Source organism: Castanea sativa, chromosome 5 (genome assembly GCF_040712315.1).
Source record: "Castanea sativa cultivar Marrone di Chiusa Pesio chromosome 5, ASM4071231v1".
Lineage (NCBI taxonomy): Eukaryota > Viridiplantae > Streptophyta > Magnoliopsida > Fagales > Fagaceae > Castanea > Castanea sativa.
This window is the reverse complement of record NC_134017.1, coordinates 39,802,322-39,825,103: the sequence shown is the minus strand read 5'-3', so window position 1 is coordinate 39,825,103 and position 22,782 is coordinate 39,802,322. Positions and strand designations below refer to the sequence as shown.

At 32.8% G+C, this 22,782-nt stretch overlaps 1 protein-coding gene across 2 annotated transcripts; it reads right to left on the bottom strand.

The window, feature by feature from the left end:
* Nucleotides 1-10,976: 10,976 nt before the first annotated feature.
* On the bottom strand, nucleotides 10,977-22,390 carry LOC142636339 (26S proteasome non-ATPase regulatory subunit 6). 2 transcript variants are annotated; one of them, XM_075810527.1, is made up of 8 exons: nucleotides 22,027-22,390; nucleotides 21,815-21,929; nucleotides 17,526-17,616; nucleotides 17,282-17,427; nucleotides 16,961-17,180; nucleotides 16,704-16,812; nucleotides 16,282-16,450; nucleotides 10,977-11,485 (listed from the first exon to the last, which is right to left on the bottom strand). In XM_075810527.1, exons 1-8 carry the CDS (start codon nucleotides 22,160-22,162, stop codon nucleotides 11,311-11,313), a joined length of 1,161 nt encoding a protein of 386 aa, XP_075666642.1. In that variant the 5' UTR covers nucleotides 22,163-22,390; the 3' UTR covers nucleotides 10,977-11,310. The 2 variants fall into 2 exon arrangements, with proteins under 2 accessions (XP_075666642.1, XP_075666643.1); XM_075810528.1 differs by having other exon boundaries at nucleotides 10,977-11,462; nucleotides 22,027-22,351.
* Between the last annotated feature and the right edge of the window lie 392 nt (nucleotides 22,391-22,782).

The window sequence follows — 22,782 nt, the reverse complement described above, 5'->3', positions numbered from 1 at the left end:
TGGATGTTTGGTGGCGGGAAGGAGAAAATGATAATGGCGTTAGGACCAACCCTGCATGTAAGTTCTGTGCTCGGCAGGGGCACGTCACAGGTTGCTTCGAGCACTCCGAGCTCAAACCTCTTGGACGGCACATGCGTTACCATGTGTGATCAGCGCGGGGCTCTTATAAGAGTTAGTCTTCATGGGCCTTCGGGCGATTGGGCTTGACAGGGGGTGAGGCCCGTACAGTCAATATCTATGTCATCAATAAATTATTTAAATTGCAAGTTTTGTAGTATAAAATTATGCATAAAATATAAGCTTATAGATCATATAGTAAATAATATCCGATTGACAAAAAATTTAACATGTATATTAAGAGTGTAATGAACATGTAATTCAATGGTTAAATTTTTAAAACATGTAGTAATGTTTATTTTATTGAGTTAGGTTATATTCTTAGGGTACAACCAATTTTGTAGTTAATCATAATCCTTATTTATGAGATACCTTGGAATATATAGATGAGTATGTGTTGTGTAAAGCTAAGATCCATATAGAGTGTGTACTAAGTCACAGCTAGATAATAATGCAACATAAGCAATTGGGGTTGCAAAATAGTAAAACTATGTACTTCTTCTTCTTGTTCTTTTTCTTTTTTAGAATGGAAACGTACAAAAAAAAAAAAAAATTTTAAAACCTCTAGTGGTTTCTTCACAAAACACAGAACCCTTTGAAGTTTTAGGTGTAACATTTAACTGCTTTCAGTATTGTTTTACGTGTAAATTGTCTATATCACACTTAATCCCTATCATAAGGTTTTTGAATGTACCAACACAAAAGTGCTCATTTATAGTGCAAAGTGACATTGCCAACATTGTAGTGAATTCAGATAAACACTCTAGTCCCTCCCTCCCAGTTGATATAAGGGGATGGACTATTGTTGAATTCATGTGAAATTCGTCATCAATCCCACCCAAGAATTATCTATGTATACTTCCATAAATTTGAAAAGAGAGACGTATCCTTAAGGAATCTTCTCATAGGTTCATATTTTTTTTAGAAATATTAAAATTAGGGTAACATATTATTTTGGTTCCTAAATTTTACTAAAATTCTGTTTTCTTCATCCTTAACTACGAAAAAAAAAATCATCTTTCATCTCTAAACTATTGACAATATTTCATTTTTTGTCCCTAAACTTTTAAAATATATATCTTTTTTCATCCATAAGCTAATGAAAAAGTTCTTTTTTCATCTATATTTTTTTCTCTAAATTATTGAAGAAAAAAAACTTTTTATAAAGTTTAAGGATGAAAAAATAATTTTTTAAAGTTTAGGAATCAAAATAGCATTTTATCCTTAAAACTAATTTCTTCTTTAGAAGCCTAGGAAGTAGGTTATTTTAATCTTCGTCTTTTTAATGAATAGGTTATTTTTTGATGAATTAGTTATTTTAATCTTACATGCTCGAATTAAAAAAGACCTCAGTCCTGCTTGGAAACTAGCTTAGTAAGAATCCTTAAGAGTACTAGCATCAACTCTTCTAAAATATTTAGCATTTAACACATCAAAAAACTATTTTATTAAAGTATACCATTTTACAATTCACTCTATATCACATCTCTTATCTTTCACATCTATTCATTTTTCTCTCTCTCTCTCTCTCTCTCCACAGCAGCCGCCCCACCCCACAACCCATAATCCACCACCATCACCACAAGCCTTCACAAAACCCAAATCAAATCAAAAACCCATTGCACAACATAACTAAATAACCCCATTACCCAAATCAGAAGGAATAAAAAAAATTAAAAATAAACCAAATATGAAGAATTTTTGTGCCGATAAATTCTCTTCAACAAACAGGTTCACGCTTAGATAGTTCTTCCTGTCTGCCTCTGTTATTTGCTGATATATGTTCTAAATAAAGTTGGAGGCAAACCACATTGTCTGCCTAGCGTACTCGTTGCCTACCTGATTTCTATAGAGGGCACTGCCAAGGGTTGTTGGTGCCCCTGTTTATGACATTGAATTCATTGGCACCATGGAGAACTGCTAGGACTAGAAGAGAGGAGAGAAAGATAGAGATGCGAGCCCAAAAAAATCGAAATCTGAGAGTGAGAGTGGACGAAGTGGAGGTCGGTGGCGTGGCTGAGAGTGAGAGGAAGAAAGTGAGAGAGGCTAAGCAGTGGCGACTCCAAGATTATTTATTATGATGGTCATTAAAAAACTTTGAATATTTTGACATTACAAAATAATAATAACAAATAAAAAAACATGAAGTATGACAACTTTTGTCTATTGACAAAGTGAAAAAGAAAAATTAACTGAAAAGAGGTAAAATGGAAATTGAAAATGCTAAAATGAGAGTAATAAAGTAAGAAATGAAATGATAATAGAAAAGAGAAGAAAAATTTGATGATATTTGCTACAACTACAAGCTAAGTCACTAAAGAGAGCAAAATTATTACAACTGCAAAGTCAAAAAGAGCATAATTGCCAGCACTGCCAAGGAAAACTCATGAACTACAATATTTTTCTTGAGTCCTATTTTCAATTAAAAATGAAATTAGAGATTATTTTTATGTAATAACTAGGTTGAAAGAGTTAAAACTTTGAATGATTATTTTTATTTATCTTTTTGAATTGGCTTTTTGTTGAATAATTTGTTAACTTGTTTTTGTTTGGTCTAGTCTTTCTTTTTGGGTTTTTTTTTTTGTTATATGGGCTTTTTTTTTAATCTAAGGTTTTTTTTTTTTTTGGTTTAAGGGGCCAAGGAATATGTTTGTGAGGGACATAATTATTTTTGGAATAATGCCACATCTACAATAATTTTAAAACAAGTATTATGCAATGATTTGTTATTAGTGGGTTAAAAATTGATGTCAATATTGAGCCAAAATTAGATTTAGTAATAACTTTCCGCTTATTACATAAGATTCTTAGTGAAATTATTGTAAAAATGTAATGAATGTAGCACCACTCTTATTTTTATTGAATTAAAGTTCTTATAATTTTCAAGTTAGGGTTGTCAATATTTTTATTAGGGTGGTCCAGATAGGTTAATTTAGTGTCTATCAGGGTGGTCATGTGACCACCTTGAGTTATAAGTAGCGCCACCCCTAAGGCTAAGAGAGAAGCAAATGTGAGACTGAGTGAGAGGAGAGAGAAAAGTGAATTAAAAAACAGAAAAAAAAATTTATTACATTTTTGTCTTACCATGCCAATAGTTGAAGTGTTCTATAGCAAATGTCAAATTTATTTGACATTTGGAATATCTAGGAGCCGTTTGGTATGGTAGTTTAAGCAATATTTTTCAATTTTTAAACAACATTACACGTATTTTTACACATTTTTTCACCCATACATATTTCGAAAAAATATAAATAACATTACTAGAACAACCTTAGGCACTTAGAATGTCAGCTGTTAATATTCTAACGCAGTTAATTCTTTTGAAAATTTTTCCAACCACAATTTCTTTGCTTCATAAACTACTATATACATTTGGAAACTCCAAAACGCACACACACATGCTGATCTGGTATTTATTTTCTGCTCTTGTTACAGCTCAGGGCATTGGGCCTGACACTAGCCGTGTGAACTTTCAAGTAACTTCAGCATTCTCTTTCCCTTATTATTATAAGAACATCCTTCCAATAACAAAACAAAATCTTTAGCATTCTTCAGTGAAGTATGGCAGGCTTGTTGTGCAGTAGTCTATCTTTATCTAAGTTTTCTGAAATGTGACTTATCAGTTATCGCCAAACCTGCATTCTTTTACCGTTCATCGCCGTACCTTTCAAATCAAAGCCTTTTTCTATATTTCATCACGAAAGAATCAACGGATTCAATAATGTATGATGTCATCAATAAGTTATTGTGATAACGTTTTATTAGGCTTGCAAAAGAAAAAGGGTTTTCAATCGAGAAATTTTTGTTGCTTTTACACCTTCTGGTCAAAGAATATACGTTTTCATTTATAAAATTGCTCGAAGCAATAAGAAATTGTATCACCTATATACGTTTATGTCTAGAACTCCAGTAATCCAGAATTGACCTCCGACTCTAAAATTCTTGAAATCTTAACCTAGCTATTGTGTGTACCGCAAAACTTGCTGCGTAATTAGCACTTGATAGATTGCCTTTCCTTGAGACGTGTTTCACATTTCAATACTCATTTCTAAGGTTGACTAATGATGGGGATTAATATAGTGTATTAAAATAGCAACAACAAAAATGCATATTCAATAGCATATTCTATGAAGTTTTTGATGAACATTAGTCTTTTGAAAGTACATATAAGGCACACCTTTATAAGGATAATATGGGAATTTCAGACGCAATACCTGCAGGAGCAGCCCCAGACCCAGGCCCCCTACTAAAGAAAGCTCCCAAAATTGGAGGGCAATAAGTAAATTTTTTTATTTAAAAAAATGTGAGTTTTATATTTATTTTTTTTCCTCCCATTTTAAGATTAACAAAAAAAAATTAATTGTGTTGAAAATACTATAAATTTTGTTTTATAGGTGTTACAAATTAATGTATCACCGATCACAAAAAATAATTCAAATACTTATTCATTATCTTTAAGTGCTATCAATCACATTAATTTTTACATTAGTTTGTAACTTTGTTGTTATAAAATTTGTAAAATTTTAGCATTTCAAAAAAAAAAAGATTAATAGAAATCTAACTAAATCACCAAATGGAAAAGTGCAAAATGCTAAAACTACTTAAAATTTTGCCAGTATAATCAGTGCTTTCTCAGTGTTGAACATCAATTTTATTGATAAATATCACTGCCCCACTACATATGACATATCAATCATTCCTTGGAATCATGGATACTACTATTTTAGGGATTTTCTTCTTTTCCTTTCTATACTCTATTTGTTTCGACGATAAAATTTTATAAAAAAATAAGTCATTTTTCAAAAAATATTTTCTATAAAACTATCTCATTTATCTATATTTGGTAACAACTTTAAATGTGGTGAAAAAGATATCTAACGTCCCTTAGTTAGCTTGCCATGAGATAAATTGTTTTTCAAAAAAAATTGTGGAAAATAATTTCTAAAAAATAAGTTATATCTTTATGTTGACCAAAGATAGTTTTCATTTAACTTATTTTTTATGATACTAACATCTCGAAAAACACAGAAAATTATCTTCATACAAGATTTTCTGTCAATACAAATAGAGAATTAAAGTTAACCCAAACCAAATGGATCTTGAATACTTCTCATTTTTCAATGATATTATAATTAGTTGTTTGGGTAACTAACGAGGCTCCTGATCATTAAGCCACCATGTATTCTGCAAATTTAACTAACATTGAAAACCATGAAATCTAACCCCCATGTTTTTGGGTTTGGCTTACCTCTTGTACTTTTTTTAATTGAACACCTCCTTTTATTTTCAATAATAATGGCAAGTGATAGTGGGTTTTAATCTCAATCTTTTATTTAGTTAGTGAGTGATGTAGTAATTTTTCAGTAAAACAAAAAGAGATTCTAGTTAAAAAAGTACTAGATGTAAGCCAAACTCATGTTCTCTTTCACTTATTTTTTCTGATACTAACAAACATCTCAAAAAACTATCTTCATACAAGATTTTTCATTAAAACAAACGGAGCAATCAAGTTAAACCAAATGGAACTTGAATACTTCTTATTTTTGAATGACATTAATATTATTTTTTTGGGTAACTAACGAGGCTCCTGATCATTAAGCCATGTATTCCACAAATTTAATTAACATTGAAAACCATGAAATCTAATCTCCATGTTCTCGGAGTTTGGCTTATCTCCAATACTTTTTTTTAATTAGACACCTCCTTTTTAAAAAAAAATAATAGTGACAAGTGGTAGTAGATTTTAATCTTCATCTTTTATTTAGTTAATAGGTGGGTGATGTGGCAATTTTTCATTAAAACAAAAGAATATTCTAATTTAAAAAATGGTCATGCTAACGAGTGCCCTTAGGGCATTGGTTAACAATTCATTTTAGAAAAGTTTTGACACAATTTTTATGGGAAATTAAAAAATCTGTCAAAATATTTTTTTTTTTTCTTTTCTCATAAAAACTTTCTTTAAATAGATTATTAACCAACGCCCTAAAGACATTCGTTAGCATTTTCCTTAAAAAAATATTGAATGTAAGTGAAACTCATGTTCACGTTTCTCTCTCAATTCTTTACTAGCATTGCTGCATTGCATTGCCCAAGTCGTTGACTCTTAAAATTCTGTTTTGATATTGATTTTATGATCATACTTTAATCCTCAATGCCAATGTCGCCCCTCATTAATTAATTGGAATTCTTTAAGATAGTATACTGTAAAAGAGTTACAACTTCCATAGTCTTCTACCGAAGTTTGTGCACTCCATTAGCAACTCTCATGCAAATTGTGTTTATTTAGTCAGTGATAACTGATAATGACCCCAAACTTTCACACTAACATGTATGCATATATATAATAGGGATCTTACTGGTCCGCAGACTATGGTGCAAGTCAGCATTCTTTCTTTAATACTTTTGAAGAGATAGAAGACAACGAACTAAAGTCTAAAACCAACATTAAACAAGTGTAATTATAATGCCGCAAGCAGTCTGGATCAACAATCACAAGTCATTTTTAAGTTTCAATTATTCAACTTCCTAATTTCAAATGCGACTATTTTTTTTTTTTTCGTAAATAATGAAGAGGATAAAATAAGAGACGGATCTCTTTTCTTGAAGCATGACAATACGGTATTGACATGTGGATGGTAGACGGGTCAATGTTACAAGGACACGTAGTAGACAGTTGTAACATCTGGCCTCCGTTTGTATTGATTAGGCTTTAAGGATTCCTAACCGGAATCAACTTGCATTTTGCGATAAGTCTAATATAGCTTTGTTTGATCTCCACACAAACATGAATAAGGAGAGTTCTTGCATCACACGTTTAACCATAATCAAAAGACTCCTATAAAGAAAAGAACTCTATAAAGTATGCAGAATCGAAGATGTGCTATCCTAAAAGGAAATGATTTCCTGGCCAAGGCATGGATGATAACCCCACACCAATATAAATACCTCAAAACTCTCATAAATCAAGGTACGCATAATTGATTCAACTTTGGCACTTTAGGGTTGTGAAAAGTTCTAACTTGACCTTTGGAGGGTTTTTGGCCGGCACCACACCCAATGACGGAGGCATTCATTGACCAAGGGGGGCAGTGGCCCCCCTAATTTAAAAAAAAAATTATATATATATATATGCATTAATTTTAGCAATTTTGTTCTATAAAATTACATTTTACCCTATTAACAATATTATTGAATTTTTTTAGAGTAACGTTAAAGATACAAATTTATTTACAATATTTTATAAACTGTTGAGGTACAAATTCTTATTGGTTCGCATCTGGGTTTATTACTTGCATAAATTTTTTACTTATCAATAATCACTCACTATATCATCAATATACTTCTAGCACTTTTCTCATTTTAAAGGCCATTAAAATTTTATAGATCTAAAATCTAAAACAACATATACTAGCCCAAAAACATTTGTGCAACAACAAAAATCACCAATAGCAAAGCTAAAAAAAATTAAGTCTAATTAACCAATTTTACTCAAATAAATAATTGCCCTTTAAAAAGTTTTAAATAGAATAATTTTGTCTTTACCTAGCAAATGCACACATTAAAAATTTAAAAAAAAAAAACCTCCACAACTAAGAAGCTGCCAAACTAGAGGTCAAAGTCGCCCCCCTTAACTTAAAATCTTGGCTCCGTCCCTGACCACACCGATGCTCTCTGATAGGTCTTTGTTTTTCGTTTTGTATGTGTTGTTTCGACTTAAGAATGGGTGTAGCTTACTGGTGACTTTTTCGGCATCATCAAATAAAATCTCTTTTCCTGGACAGACACACATTTATAGATGATAGGTGGGCGCTAGAACCAAAGTATTTTTGAGTGGCTAAAATAGAGAGAATTTGTTGTTTTGGTTAGTGAGAAGCACAGGTATAGTCAGGATATTGAAATTCGAAACCAAGAGGCTTAAGAAGATTTGTATTTGGTATAAATTTTAGAGCACAGCAACACTAACTGAGTATTGCACTGTTTTTATTTAATTTCATTGCACTATATTACAGTTACTTTTACATCTCTACATTACATCTATTTTTAGAAGACTGCTTTGGTCGGTTACAGGGTTCACAAATGCTATAGAATTACAATATAGATAATTCTAGAGATCCAGGAAATGAGAATATTGACACCCAACTTCTTTTACTTCATTTTGGTGCCACCTCTAGTTCATGTTTGAATTAATGTTGACAACTACGTACCAAGCTAGCTTACACTTGATTTGTTGACAGCTATGAATTACAAATTACATCTTATATATGTTTAACAATTTCAAGGCACTGAGAGAGAGTGAAATTCACACAAAACTGACTAAAGGGATTCCGCAAGACTAGCCAAATGATTTTATTTATTCTTAATAAAGATGCTCTTTTTTTTTAACTAGTTGGAAAATTTAATACATAAATATCCATCCTTTCTTCTCGGGCTCCAAACCAAGTCTCACGCATTCTCCCATGCACTTAAAGACATGGGGAGGTATCATCTGAATCAACGATGGTAATGCATTCTTTAAAGCTTAAATACAAGTTCATGTATACAAATGTATATGTTTTGTGAAGACTTTGATTGACTTACGAGACGGTCCAGGTTGGTATTTTCTGGTATCTTTCATGCATTGACATGCAGATAAATTTATTGAACTTTTTGGGAACCAACCCCAATGGCCTGAACTTTCTTCCCAAACATGGCCCAAAATTAACTAATTGGGAGAGGTGATGGCCCATAAACATGATTAACTCCTATATATAATTGAGAGAAACTCAAATTAAAATTTCAAATTAGAGTTTTAATTTTACGTCATGTACTTAAATTATTTATTCTTAAATTATTTATTTTTAAAGAGTATAATTTTTTAATTTTAGAATTGAATGTGCGACCACATCATAAATATTCATCCAAGTGAGTTATTAAATACAAAAATCAAAAAGTCTAGAATAAATCAATCATTAAAAAATAAAATGTTTCACAATAATTTTAAAAAAATCATGGACAAATTTACATTTTATACCTAATAATATCCTTATCAATTTTTTTAAAGAGTTAACAAAATATAAAAATAACTATTAATAGTATTTAAATTATATATATAGGAATTATATTATGCATCTTATTGTATTTCTTTAAGTGTTCATGCAATATGCATAAGGTTATAAGCTAATTAAACATAATGTGACTGTAGTCTATATTAATATTGCATCACATAATTTTTTTATCAAAATGATATTCTTAAAATATCATCATTGGATCCTACGTTCTATTCAAACTGAACTAAAAATATGTCTATTTCTAGGGAAAAGTAAAATTTATGGACATTAATACATTATGACAAAATATTTGCTATTTGGCCACTTGTCCACGTCTCAAGAGAAAAACTTAAAAATAAAGAATAAAAAAAAAGCCCTCACTTCAATATGCCAAGAAAAACCAAAACAATGTAAATAGATTTTTATATGCAAAAACATCATTTTCATCCTCATTTTTGGGGTTTTTTTGAATTTGGTTCTTATATTTTTGTAACATTTAATTTAGTCTTTGTTATTTTTAACTTATAATTAATTTGACCACATCATCAACTCACTAATGGAAATTAACTATAAGTTGAAAATAGCATGAACCAAATTTACTGTTATTAAAATGTAAAAACCAAATTGACAATAACTTTAAAATATATGAACAAAATGGTATTCTTAACTGTTTTATTTTAAAGATAATTTTATACAAAGTAAATGAATCCTTATAATAATTGTCATACATGCATGCAATATTTGTTAAATGTAACATCAAATCAAACTCATTCTAAACTAGAGCTCATTGGTAAAAACATAGATGAATTCTTCAAATGATGAATTTATTTTAGGAGACAATGTCCCATCCCATTTGAATTAATGCTCATTGGCAAAAACACAGACGAATTCTTCAAAGTAATTTTAGTCAATGAACAAAGCAGAAGATATGTCATTACCAATGGATTAAGATTCAATGCAACACCTAGAGTAATGCACTAGGTGCAATTCACCTTCCTTTCTCTCACAAAATTTTTCATATTTCACTTTTTAAACTTTTACTTTTTACTTTTCTTAACTTTTTTTTTTATAATTTTTTTTAATCTGAGATTGAAAGCTACTTTTTGCAACTAACAATTTCAACTGTGAATAATAATTGCATCAAGTTCTCAATTCGAATCTTTTCTTTGCAGGAGCAATAATAGCACTTAATACTTGACCTGTTATTTTTCTGACTACTGAGTTAGGTGAGATATTATCATCTATAATGTTAATTCTTCTAGAGTTCGTCAATCCAAATCAATATCATTTGTTCATCAACAAGAATCATGATGTACTCGGCTTCTAAACCTATTTCAAATTTCAATACCCTCTCTAGTTGCCATATCCATGCAGCATATATGAATCTACTATATCATCCCAATTTGCAATTAGTTTCCAACAAAAATTCTTAACATCTTCATGGGACTATCAAGCATGAGGACAACCTTTTAACAAGTTAAAAAACAAACCATTATTCCCTGTACCTTATATATTATTATCGAGCATTATAATCATGAATAGTAATCACCTTTCTAATTAGCAAAAGAAAAAAATTAATAAATAAAATCATCTTTCTTGTTGCATCCCAACTGAATCCACTTTGACTATTGAGCATATCACTGATGATTTTTCCTCTTTTGTTTCTTTTTTCTTTTTTTGCTTACCTTTAGTTACTTCTATCATTCTCATTTTACATACATTGTAAAAAATAATAGCTATAATAAAAATGAATTTTAACATTGATTTATTACTTATAAAACTACGATAATTACTTACTTCTAATTAAAGTATTCAATTCAACGTAACAACTTAGTTCTAATCTCACCCAAAAAGTGATTAACAAATAGAAAGCAAGCAAATCTGTTATGCAAGGTACACTCATAGTTTTTTTTTTTTTTTTTGAGAAATAAGGTACACTCATAGTTAACACATCATTAAAGCTACAAAAATTCACATCTGAACACTTTTGGCATAGCATTGATACAAATAGTGGACTAAATATTGCTAAAATAATCCTAATGAGTTTAATAACTAACTAAATTTGATGTATCATATCCAGCCGGAGATGCTACCATGAGCATTTTTTTCTTTCCCTGGTAAGTGAGCAAATTTTGGCACCGTTTCCAAAACAGAAATAAAAAATGCTTCACAGATCAATCACACGAGACAGCTTCTGGATCCGGTTCAATAGGAAGTCCCCCTGCTTGATAGTTGCTTGGTAAAGAGCATTCTTTGCATCCGGACGATTAGTCTCAAGAACTCCTGCAACTTTATCAATCTTGCAATGAAGCTTCCCAGCTGCAATAAAAAGCGAGAGCTCTCTATAAGAGAGAGAGAGAGAGAGAGAGAGAGAGAGATAAATTAAAAACTGAATACACATCACTATCGCAAAAGAATATCTCAAACTCTAATAAATAATGGACAAATGACAAAATTTAGCTACAAAATTGGTTGTAACTTAAGACTACAAACTTGCTCAATATTTTTTTATTGGATGTGAATTTTGACAAATCTACTATTAGATTACATCTTTTTCTTATATCCTTCATGCTTGCAAAATTTTTATAAAATTAAATATTAATAGCTATGTCATCAATAAATTGTTTAAATTACAAGTTTTTATAGTTTGAAATTATGTATAAAATATAAACTTATAGATCATATAGTAAATAATATTCGATTAACACAAAATTTCACGTGTATTGAGAGCGTAAAGAACATGCAAGGCGAAGTGGAGTAGTTGGATTAAGGTCTGCATTTCTACAGTTAAGGACCCATTTGGTTTAGAGATAGCTCAATTTTCAAAACTCATAACTCAAACCCAAAACTTATAACTCCCTACTCAAACCTCACCTCACTCAAAAACTGCAAAACACCTATATGGACTCATAACTTAGCTACATATCTCTACAACTTTTTGCCAAAACCGTGGACCCCACCCACTGACACTACCCAGTGTTGCCTACTATTGCTACCCGCGTCTCATTAACATAAAATCTACTTCTGCTTTACTTCTCCCACTTAGTCACCGTGGAAGCCCATCTTCTTCTTTACTTCTCCCACTAAGTCACCGTGTTCTACCTCTCGCCTCTCGCCTCCCACATCCACGCAGCCCACTTCAATGGTCTTATTTTCACATCAAAGCTAAACACTACAACCACTACAAACCAATCCACCACCACTAACCCAGCCACTAGCCACCATCAACCACGACAAACCAATCCACCACCACAAACCCAGCAACCATCAACAAAACCTATTCATTAACAAAACCCAGCAACCTTCAACAAAACACATTCATCAACTATTGACAAAATCAAAACCCATTCATCGAAATAAAAATAAAACCCATCAACAAAACCCAGTCACAACGACAACGCCCGTTTTGTCAGTCACAGCGACAAAATCAAAACCCAGCACCGACGATCATGGGCCTTGGTGTTTCGAGACTCTCACTTTGCCTTGCTTCGGCAAAGACCACGGCTAAGAGAGGTTCTCGTGGTTTTCCTTTTCTGGGTCATTGGCTAGTGGCGGCAGAACTAGGCTAAACCAGAGAAAGGAAGAAAGAAAGAAAAAACAGAGAGAGAAAGATAAACCGAAGAAAGAAAGAAAAAGAAAAAAATGGAAGAAGAAAGAGAGAGATAAGACAACACACAAGCTATGGGCCCCACAGAGTCCGAATATTTACGTTGGTACCACTGAGTTTCCTATTTCAGTTTTTGAAAACACCCATTTGTTATTTCCTATTTCCATCACTCTAACTCAAATTTTTGAGTTTTAGTGATGGAAACAAGGGTTGAAAACCAAGCCAAACAAAAAAAAAATTTGTGGGACCCATGTGTTTTGAGAACTCAATTATGGAAACTGAGTGATATGATCTAAAAACACCCTCATCCAAACAGGCTCTAAATTTTCAGTTCTAGTGAATGGGTCTCTTGCAAGTTTTTTGGTAGTTCTTGTGGTATTCGCCAAAGAGATCCTTTGTCTCCACTTTTATTCCTATCGGTTGTGAAAGTATTGAATAGCCTATTGAAGAGAACAGAAAATTGTGGTTTTCTTTGTGGTTTTCAAGCGGGTGTGCATATCTCTCATCTTCTTTTTACTGACGAAACTATATTGTTTTGTGATGCTTTTAGGGATCAATTATTATACATTCAGATGGTGTTGATCTTTTTTGAAACTATTACAAACCTGAAAGTTAATGTAGGAAAGAGTAAGATTGTTCATATTGGTGATGTTGGGAATTTGAATGCTTTGGCTTGTACCTTTTGTTGCAAGGTGGGTACTCTGCGTATGAGATATTTGGGCATGCCTCTCGGGGCCCATCACACCGACTTTTTATCTTTGTTTACTGTCCCTCAAGCTGTGGCAACTAGAATAGAAACGATTCAAAGGAATTTCCTTTGGAGGACCTTAGAGGATGTTTTTAAATATCCTTTAGTTGCTTGGGTTAAGGTCTATTTGCCAGTTGAGTGTAGTGGTTTGGGGATCTGAAGGATTGGGTTGTTTAACAAGGCCTTGCTTGGGAAGTAGTTGTGGTGTTTTGGGAAAGAAAGTAACAGATTACGGTGTCAAGTTATAGCAGCCAAATATGGTGAGGCGAGAGGAGACTGGTGCACTAGAGGGGTAAGAGGTTCACATGGGTGTGGGATGTGAAGAAGTATTAAGGAAGAAACAGAGAGGTTCTTTAGTCAGATTCTGTATAATGTTTTTGGCATGATCCATGGAGTGGGCCTATTCCTTTGAAGGAATTCTTTCCTGCTATGTGGGCTTGTTCTCTATCTAAAGAAGCATGGGTCTCTGATTTGGTAGTATTTGCTACAGAAGGAGATAGTAGGAGCTGAAATTTACTTTTTCGACATGGTCCTCAAGATTGGGAGACAGAAACTGTTTATTCCTTTTTTGAGCTTATTTATTCCTCTATGCTGAGGGGTGAGGGAGATGATCACCTGGTTTGGAGATTGACTACATCTAGAGTATTTGATGTGCGCTCTTTTTATAAGCTATTGTCTGGTCCAAACACTGATGAATTTCCTTGGGAGTGCATTTGGTGTGCAAAGGTGCCTAAAATGGTGTCTTTCTTCTTATGGGCAGCAACTAATGATGGGATACCCACCATTGATAATCTTGTTAAGAGAGGTCAATCCCTGATTAATAGGTGTTGTTTATGCTGCTACGATGAGGAATCAGTGGATCACCTTCTTCTTCATTGTAAGTTTTCTCACGACTTATGGTGTGAAGCTTTTGCGGTGTTTGAGATTCAGGGGATAATGCCGAGGTCAGTTAACTCTTTTTTCTTTATCTAGAGAAACTAGTTTGAAAAACATTTTCAACCATTTGGAATATGATCCCAACATATTTAATATGGTTCGTTTGGCAGGAACGCAATACCCACATTTTTGAAGACAATGAGAGAACATTAGGTCACCTAAAATCTCTCCTCTTTAGTACTCTATTTCATTGGGCTTGCATTTGGAGGTGTACGAATTTTATTTCTTTATCTCAATTCTTAGTCTCTCTTTCCTTTAGTTCTTGATTAGATTGTATTTGTTTCTTATTAAGAGTGTTCACCATCGTGAACATGATGTTCAATTTTTTTCAATAAAAATCTTATTACCTATTAAAAAAAAAGATTTACAATATATATAGTAATTTTTTATTTTATTGAGTGAAGCTACAACCAATTTTGTAGCTAAAATTTGTCTTCAAATAATATACTATATACAATAAAAATTACATCTTATATGCAGTAGCCAACTATGCAGTAGTAACAAGTTGACGCACTCTCCTTAGGCCACCATGTGAGGAGGAAGTTGAAGAAGAATGGAGACTTTCATATCCTTTCAAAGGTTAAGGCACCTAGGCAAGTTTCTTTATTTATTTGGATTGCAACATGGGGAAAGTTACTCACTTACTGGTGATAATTTGAGAAGAAGAGGTTTTGCTATTGTCAATTGGTGTATGTGCCAATGTAATGGGGAGACAATGATCATTAAGTGATTCAGTGCGAGAAGGCTTATTAGTTGTGATGTTTTGTCTTTAGATCTTTTGGGATCTCATGGATCTTACCAAGAAGCAAAAGCAGTGCTAGAACTTTTTGGTATAAGAAATTGGTTGGGAGAGCACTCGTCAGACATTTGGAATTTGGTACTGTTGTGTTTGATGTGGTGTGTATTGAAGGAGCACAATAAACACACGTTTGAGGATATGGAAAGTTCGGTGATCAGGTACTTGCTTCATTTATTGGCTTTGTGTTTGATTGGTCTCAAGCGTGGGACTTATGTCTAGTGATTAGGCGTAGGACTTTATGTCTAGTGATTCTCTTGATGATTTATATCTAGTGATGATTCCCTTATGTTTACAAATTCTCTTATCTCCCATACATAATTTCTGTTTTTTTTTCTCTTTCTTGTACTATTTGACTGCCTTGTGATCTTTTCGCTTGAAGTAGCCTTTTTTAATAAATATTTTTCTTGCTTAAAAAAAAAAAAAAATCCGTACAGGCGTACATCATGCTTTTGCCATGCGGATTAACCATAACTATATTAAAATTATTTAGATAGTTTGCTATAGCTAAAATTTTAAATTACTAAAATTAAAATTTTGTTTGCCAAGAGTTTTAACAAATTTAATGAAATTCCACATTATTTTAGAATATTTTATTCATCTACCATAATATTTGCATGGATCACATTGTGCTTGCTTCATGTGACTCAACGTTAATGTTACATGTCATACAACGCGCTCTTATCATGTGGGCTACTAATCATTTAAACAGGTTGTTCCAGATAAAACTCTATTAAAAAAAGTTTTAAAATATATCTCAATTTAAATTTATCAAAAGTTCCAAAAAAATTTATAGGAAGTTTCATTATTTATTTTAAACTATTTTAATCATTTATTCCCAACAAAATATATATAATCATTTACCATATCTTTGTTTTAATAAAAACTTGATTATACACCATGCTGTCACCTAACTTAAGATAGTTTTTCTATCTAATTTATTATTCAATTTCAATGATATTAGTGAAATTTTTTATTTAATCTGTGTATAGCACAAATGTACTGTTAATTAGAATCTAAAATAGAACATTAATGGAATTTAAATACTTACAGATCAATGAACTCCACAGTAACTCCAAATGCCTTAGCCATTGCTTCAATAGTAACACTCTTGTAGGATTCCAAAAACTGGGAATAAACCACAATTCTGACCTCCCTCATAAAATACCGGAAGTGTGGCTGCAAATAGCGGTCCAATTTTATTTGCTCTGTCAGGCCAGCTGAAAATAAACCCCAAAAAGAACACGAAGGTTGAGATGCATAGAATCATACAAGTTATAAATAAATCAATCCATACAGGTTGGAGTAGATCTGATCCCATATCACATAATTTTCATAAAGCCCAACTGAGACAGGAAATGCCAAGGAGCTCAAAGTGTAACCCAGACTAGGGAGAGAAACCAAAAGAACTTATCTCTCTAAACATATTCAATCAATATGAATGATTATGGGATATATTAGGTCTCAACTTACCAAATGCCACAAAAAATGATTTATATTGACAATCATATAGGGCGTTCAAAAACTCTGAAAGATAAGGGATTTTTTCAATTACTGTCAAGATCTCTGGAGCATCCACTACCTAAACAAAGATTAATCAGAATTAGTAAAATTAATAGCAGAGAAGTTGCTCAAAAAATTAAAAAAGATTAAATCACATAAGCAATTTAAATTAAAACCATGCAGTGGGGAATACTTGTAAAAAAATTTCAGTTAGGAAACCCAAATACCTTCTGCTTCAGGGAAACTCTATCCAAGGATATAATGCTGGTAAGGACTGTGTAGAATATGAACTTGTCATAAGGAAAAAGTTCATAAGTTGTGAAGGTTGAAATAGAATCCAAAAATAGATCAGCTGCCTTCTTGAAGTTTCGAGTGGACATGCAGTACAAGCCTTCATATACCTTCAAACGGTTCTTCCTTTCCCAATCTCCTCCCTCTTCAAACAAGCTAACACCATTGTATAAACAGTCATAATTCAATGATTCATGTGCCCAACTTTCAAAAAGACAACCACAGAATGTTACTGGCAATTTCATGGCATTACTTACCTCTTCGCTTTATCAATGCTTTTGGAAATTAGATCAAAATCCATGTAGAAAAATCCAAGCTGCAGTGTATAGAACACCAAGTCCATCTTTTGCCCTACTGCAACAGTTTTGCTTTCTGTCACCTTGAGTTGTTCCAATGCTTTCTCCTGGGGTTCATGCGGGAATGAATTAGATGTCAACATCCATTGTAAGCAGACAATGGTAACAATGCTTTCAAGAGCAATAAGTTATGATACTTATGTACCTTGTCACCAATTCGAATAAAATACAATGATTTTGCCAAATTAGCTTCTCGGACTTCACTTTCACCCAAGTTTTCTTGGGCATCAGCTATCCTGAATATATTCCAACCAGAGAGAATCATTTAAGTGAAAAAATAAATGGATTAATTAGTGATCCTAAGCACTTTGAATCCTAATAGGTACTCACGGTTCCAAAAAACAACAGACTCACTGATTGCTATTATTTGACATAATTCTAAACTAACATATTCTTTCATCAATGAGATCCACAACCAGCTGCTATGTACAGAACAGTATATTATCCAAAACAAGTGGTAGATAAGAAATTCAACCTTATTCACATACAGTAATTCTTTTAAACAAAAACTTGACCATCACAGCAATCAGAAGTTAGATGAATCAGCACAAGCAAACAACCAAGATGTACGCATTTGGTTAGCCTAAAGTTCGAATAAGCCACTTTCATCAAATAAGCCAATCCAAACACATACTAAAGTTCAGAACAAAACCGACAAACTCAACCTAATTAAAAATAAGTTAATTAGGCCTTAATACATTCTTGTTACAAAAGAACAATGCACTAAAATCATGAGACAATTGTGCTCTCCTTGAAAAAGGATATGTATCAGACAGACCAAAAGGCAAAAGAACAAACATTGGAAACCACAAGTGATGAGGCTAAATTTTGACCTTGTCACTCTAAAAATGCAGTGTAATAGGAGCTCATTTGCATGGAATGCTTCTGGTGTATGACAAATTGGGGAGTCTTTCAATGTGTACTTATGGTGGGTTAAAGTTTAGGAGGATTTGTGGATACAGGGTTTAGAAATTGCATGCAAAAGGATTGGGGCTCAAATTTATTAGGGTTTGATGAGTTTTTAAGGTTATTTGATAGATAAAAGATGTGGGGCATTAGGGTTTTAATAGGTAGAAGGATGAGCTTGATTTAGGGTTGTAGAGTAAAAGGAAAAGAGATAAATATATAGTGTTCATGGGTTGTATGAACAGTATCCATAAGCAGTAACACAAGAAAGATAATAAGGAAGGAGACAGAAATAGAGAAAAAATGCACAAAGATCAACATTCCTCAATGCTCAAAAAAACTCACTATTTTTATTAATTAACCCCATCTATTCTACGAGTAAATTGAGCATAAATATTTTTAGGAAACATTTTCCAGCACTAGTAGTATTAACAATCTTAGTTTGACTAGTAAAACTAAAAACCTATAAAATTTCCAACTTGGGACTTGAAAACAAAAAACATGATATACGTAGGATCTCCTGGAAAATAGAAGACCCAACTAAACTATCAAATACCTTTAATTTTCAGGGTAGCAAAAATTACATTTTTGTTCCTGAATACAAAATTGGCCATAACTTATTAAAACAAAACCAAAATAAACACTATTTTAACCCTATGATACATATAACTAGAACTTTAAAACCACACTATTTATACTTCAATTAGATTTTACAAACTGACCCCATAAAATAAATCTTGAATAGACGAATTTGTGTATCTTTGAATGTGTCTACGTAATCCTAAAGCTTCTTTTCCATCACTTTTATTTCTTCAAACCAAACTGAGATTGTTTTGGAATCCTTTTCAGAAAAGAATGCAGGGAAGTGCTATGACTAAAGCTTCTTTTCCATCACTTTTATTTCTTCAAGAGGAATGTCCTTGGGAAGGATAACACTCTTTGTTGTATTGGTCAATACAACCATGTAGATGAATTCATTTGAAAATCTAAGGTAAAGCAACTACAGAATTGGACATAAATTTTGTCCTCTTGTTTAATGTGGACTATATGGGGGGAGAGGAATAACCAAACTTTTAATGACAAGGAGTCTTTTTTTTAAGTAACAAATTTATTATTGAAAAAAGGATCTACCTCATGTGCTCAGGAAAACACAAACTAGTCCATTCAATGACAAGGGTTCTACTACTGAGCTGAAATCTAGCTTCTTGGGAGGGTTATTCAAGAGGTGTCAAATCATACACACTTGCAGTTAATATTCTATTTTAGATTTTGTTGATTCACTTTCTCTTTGTAAGTAACAATTGGTGTTTGTAATTTTAGGCTTATTTTGTAGATACACCCTATGTGCATAAAGTATCTCCTCTTTCTTAATAAAATCTTATTACTTACAAAAAAAAAAATTTGTGAAAGGTTTAGTTCAATAATAACTATTGCAGTTCATATTCTTACATACAATTGTTTATTCTTCATTCCATCAATATTCTATCAAAGTCCCTCCATGAAATTCAACTCAACAACCAATAAGGAAATCATTTTCAAAAAATGAAGAATATTCATGCACTTGTCATGTTCATCAAAATTGTTGAAGACACAGGGGAGCACAATTGTGAGGCTAAAACCATGCTTGAGTGCATTAAATTTGAAGAAGATTAACAAAGGCACAAAAGTGTGACAATTGGTTTTATCAATGAAAAGAAAAATCCATTACTTCAAATACTCAGAAAATTCAAAAAATGAGAGTATTCGTGCACACAAGCATATGTGGTGCTCATCAAGCTGTAAAAGACACAAGGAAGCACAATTGTGATGCCAAAAGCTTGTGAATGCATTAAATTTGCAGAAGATTAACGAAAGCATGATAATAAGGCGATTGGTTTGAGCAATGAAGACCAATCCATCACTTAAACCACTCAAAGAACTCAAAAAATAAGCATTTTTCCAACTTTTCATTCGGGCATAAATCTTGTCCCAATCATGCATGTCAAAACTACCTCCAGCAACTAAATAAATATATAATCTCAAAACTAGGAGGTTAAGCCACAACCCAACCCATCCCAATTACAATTAGGTTGAAAAGGCCCAACCTGAATACAATGCATTTAGTTAGAAATTCAACCATAGCTTTACTAGTCTGAAAACACCAATGTCCCTTCCACCCAACAAAAATATGTAAGGCTAAAAGACTTTGAGTGCATTAAATTTGCAGAAAAGCTATTAAGATTTAAGACTATGCAGGCATTGGGTAAGTCACGTCTTAATCATACATGTCAAAACTAGTTCCAGCAAAAAAAGAAACGGAAAAACTATCAAAACTAGGGGTGACTAGTTTAAGCAATAAAAAGGGAATCTGGAATCCATTTCTTAACTACTCAGAAAACTAAAAGATATAAAACTCCTCTACTTTCACATTAATGCTTTTAATCTTGTCCCTATCATGCATCTGAAAACTAGGGGGTTAAACTGAAACCCATCCCATCCCATCCCAATCCCAAGTTGGATGAAAAAGCCCAGCCTGAATATGATGCATTTAGTAAAAATTTCAACCATGACTTTTCCAGTCCAGAAACCCCAATTCTTGTTACCCAAGGACCCCACCCCTCCAAAAAATAAAAAAAGCCCCAAGATCTTTGTTTGAAGGGCTTCTAAATCCCCATAGACATTTGGCACAAGACCTATGTAGCTCCAATAATTTGGGGGTCTTAAACAGCTCAATTTGGTACAAAATTCTATAACTTCTACATCCCCTTACTTTTCCACATATGCATCTGTAAACCCTTTTTTTTTTTTTTTGATGACAAGGAACCCCCTCAAGGTATGGATAAGTGGGGCCACCCCTGAGGGGTATAGCATAAACCCTAGATGTCTACACACCTCCATTGAGCAGGCATCGGATAAATTGCAAATTGCCTCCGCCAGGAGTCAAACTAGAGACTTCAAGGTTTAAGTAACTCTAAACCCATTTGAAATTATCCAACCTTTACAAGTCTGGCCAGCCACTAAAATCTCCTTAGAATGAACATTCCACTGCTATTTTTCTTTTTCCCTAATACGAATTGAACCAGAAGGCTAGGACCTAAACCCCACCAATCAATTTGAGCTGGAAAACACAGCTAAGAATCTCAATATTAAATACAGATACCGTAAACTTCATCATGAAAACTGATCCCTTTATCTTTCCCATTTCCACAATGTCCCTATTACCATCTTGCAGTAACATACAAGTGAAAAATCAAAATCCCACATGTTAAGATGAGAAATTTTTGCGAGAATAAGAACCACTAGAAACTTCAATCTCAAAGTGATACATGAAATTTCAGATTTAAAAATAATAATAATAATAATAATAAATAATAAAATCCTAATACAACGGTTTCGCTACGTCAAAGTCGAATTTTAGTAATTCAGAGCCCAAAAAATCCAAAATTTTCTTTCTTTTCCCTTCATTCTCACAGCAACCAAACAAAAATTACGTCGAAATTTTTTTTTTTTAATTTATAAAATCTAAAATTAAATCAACCACAGGCTCACTTTTCGTCAAGCTTCTTGATCTCTTCGTCGATCTTGGCACGCATTGAGTCCAGAAGCCCCTGATCTCTCTCCAACACCGAATCAGCGACTAGGGTTTCGTACAACGGAGCCATATCTACACAGGAAAAAAAAAAAAAAAAAAAAAGAGTAACGTGAGGTGGAATTGGAGGAATGACTCGGAGAGAATCGTTGAGTAATCGGCGGTGAGTTACCGTCGGATTTGACGGCGGCGAAGACCTCATCTTTGAGGCGGACCTTCTCGATGTCCTGGACATCCGGGTGCCTCAGGAGGAAGAGCTTGTGAGCGAGCACGAGGTGCGGTTGCTGAGTTCCCTCCTCGCTATCCATGGCGGCTGTCGACTCGGTGGCTGACTCACTGAGTCTTGAACGAGTTCGATGGGTTTTCTTTCTTTTTGGCTTTTTCTATTCTCTCTGAATCTGTGTGTTTGTGCGCTTCCGCTTGCTTGAGGAAGGAAGGAAGGAGGCACTGTGAAAAACAGAGAGAGAGCGCAGTCTTTTTCACTTTTGGGAAGGAACACTCCTATCCTACACGTCGCATTGTTAAATATATAAAATGCTACAAGTAGTTTTTTTTTTTTTTTTTAAATCTTTTTACTAGTCTTTTTTTTTTTTTTTTAATTTCTTTCTATCATCAACAAATAATATTTCAGTTTATGGTGTGCACTCCATAATTATTACTCTTACCTTTGAGTGAATATACCAATTAATTTTTTGTGTGTAAGCAAAATTCAAACCCAATAGTCAATTGTCCAAATTTATTACAACTAGCTTGTAACTCTTGTGACTCAAAAAAAAAAGAAAAAAGCATGTAACTCTTGTTTGAATATCATATATTTAGTATGGAGTTTGATCTATGATCTATCTAATTATTGCTACACACACAGACTCTCCCTCTCTCTCTATATGAATAGTGACAATAGTGGAGTCAATATTTGGTTTAAGTAGGG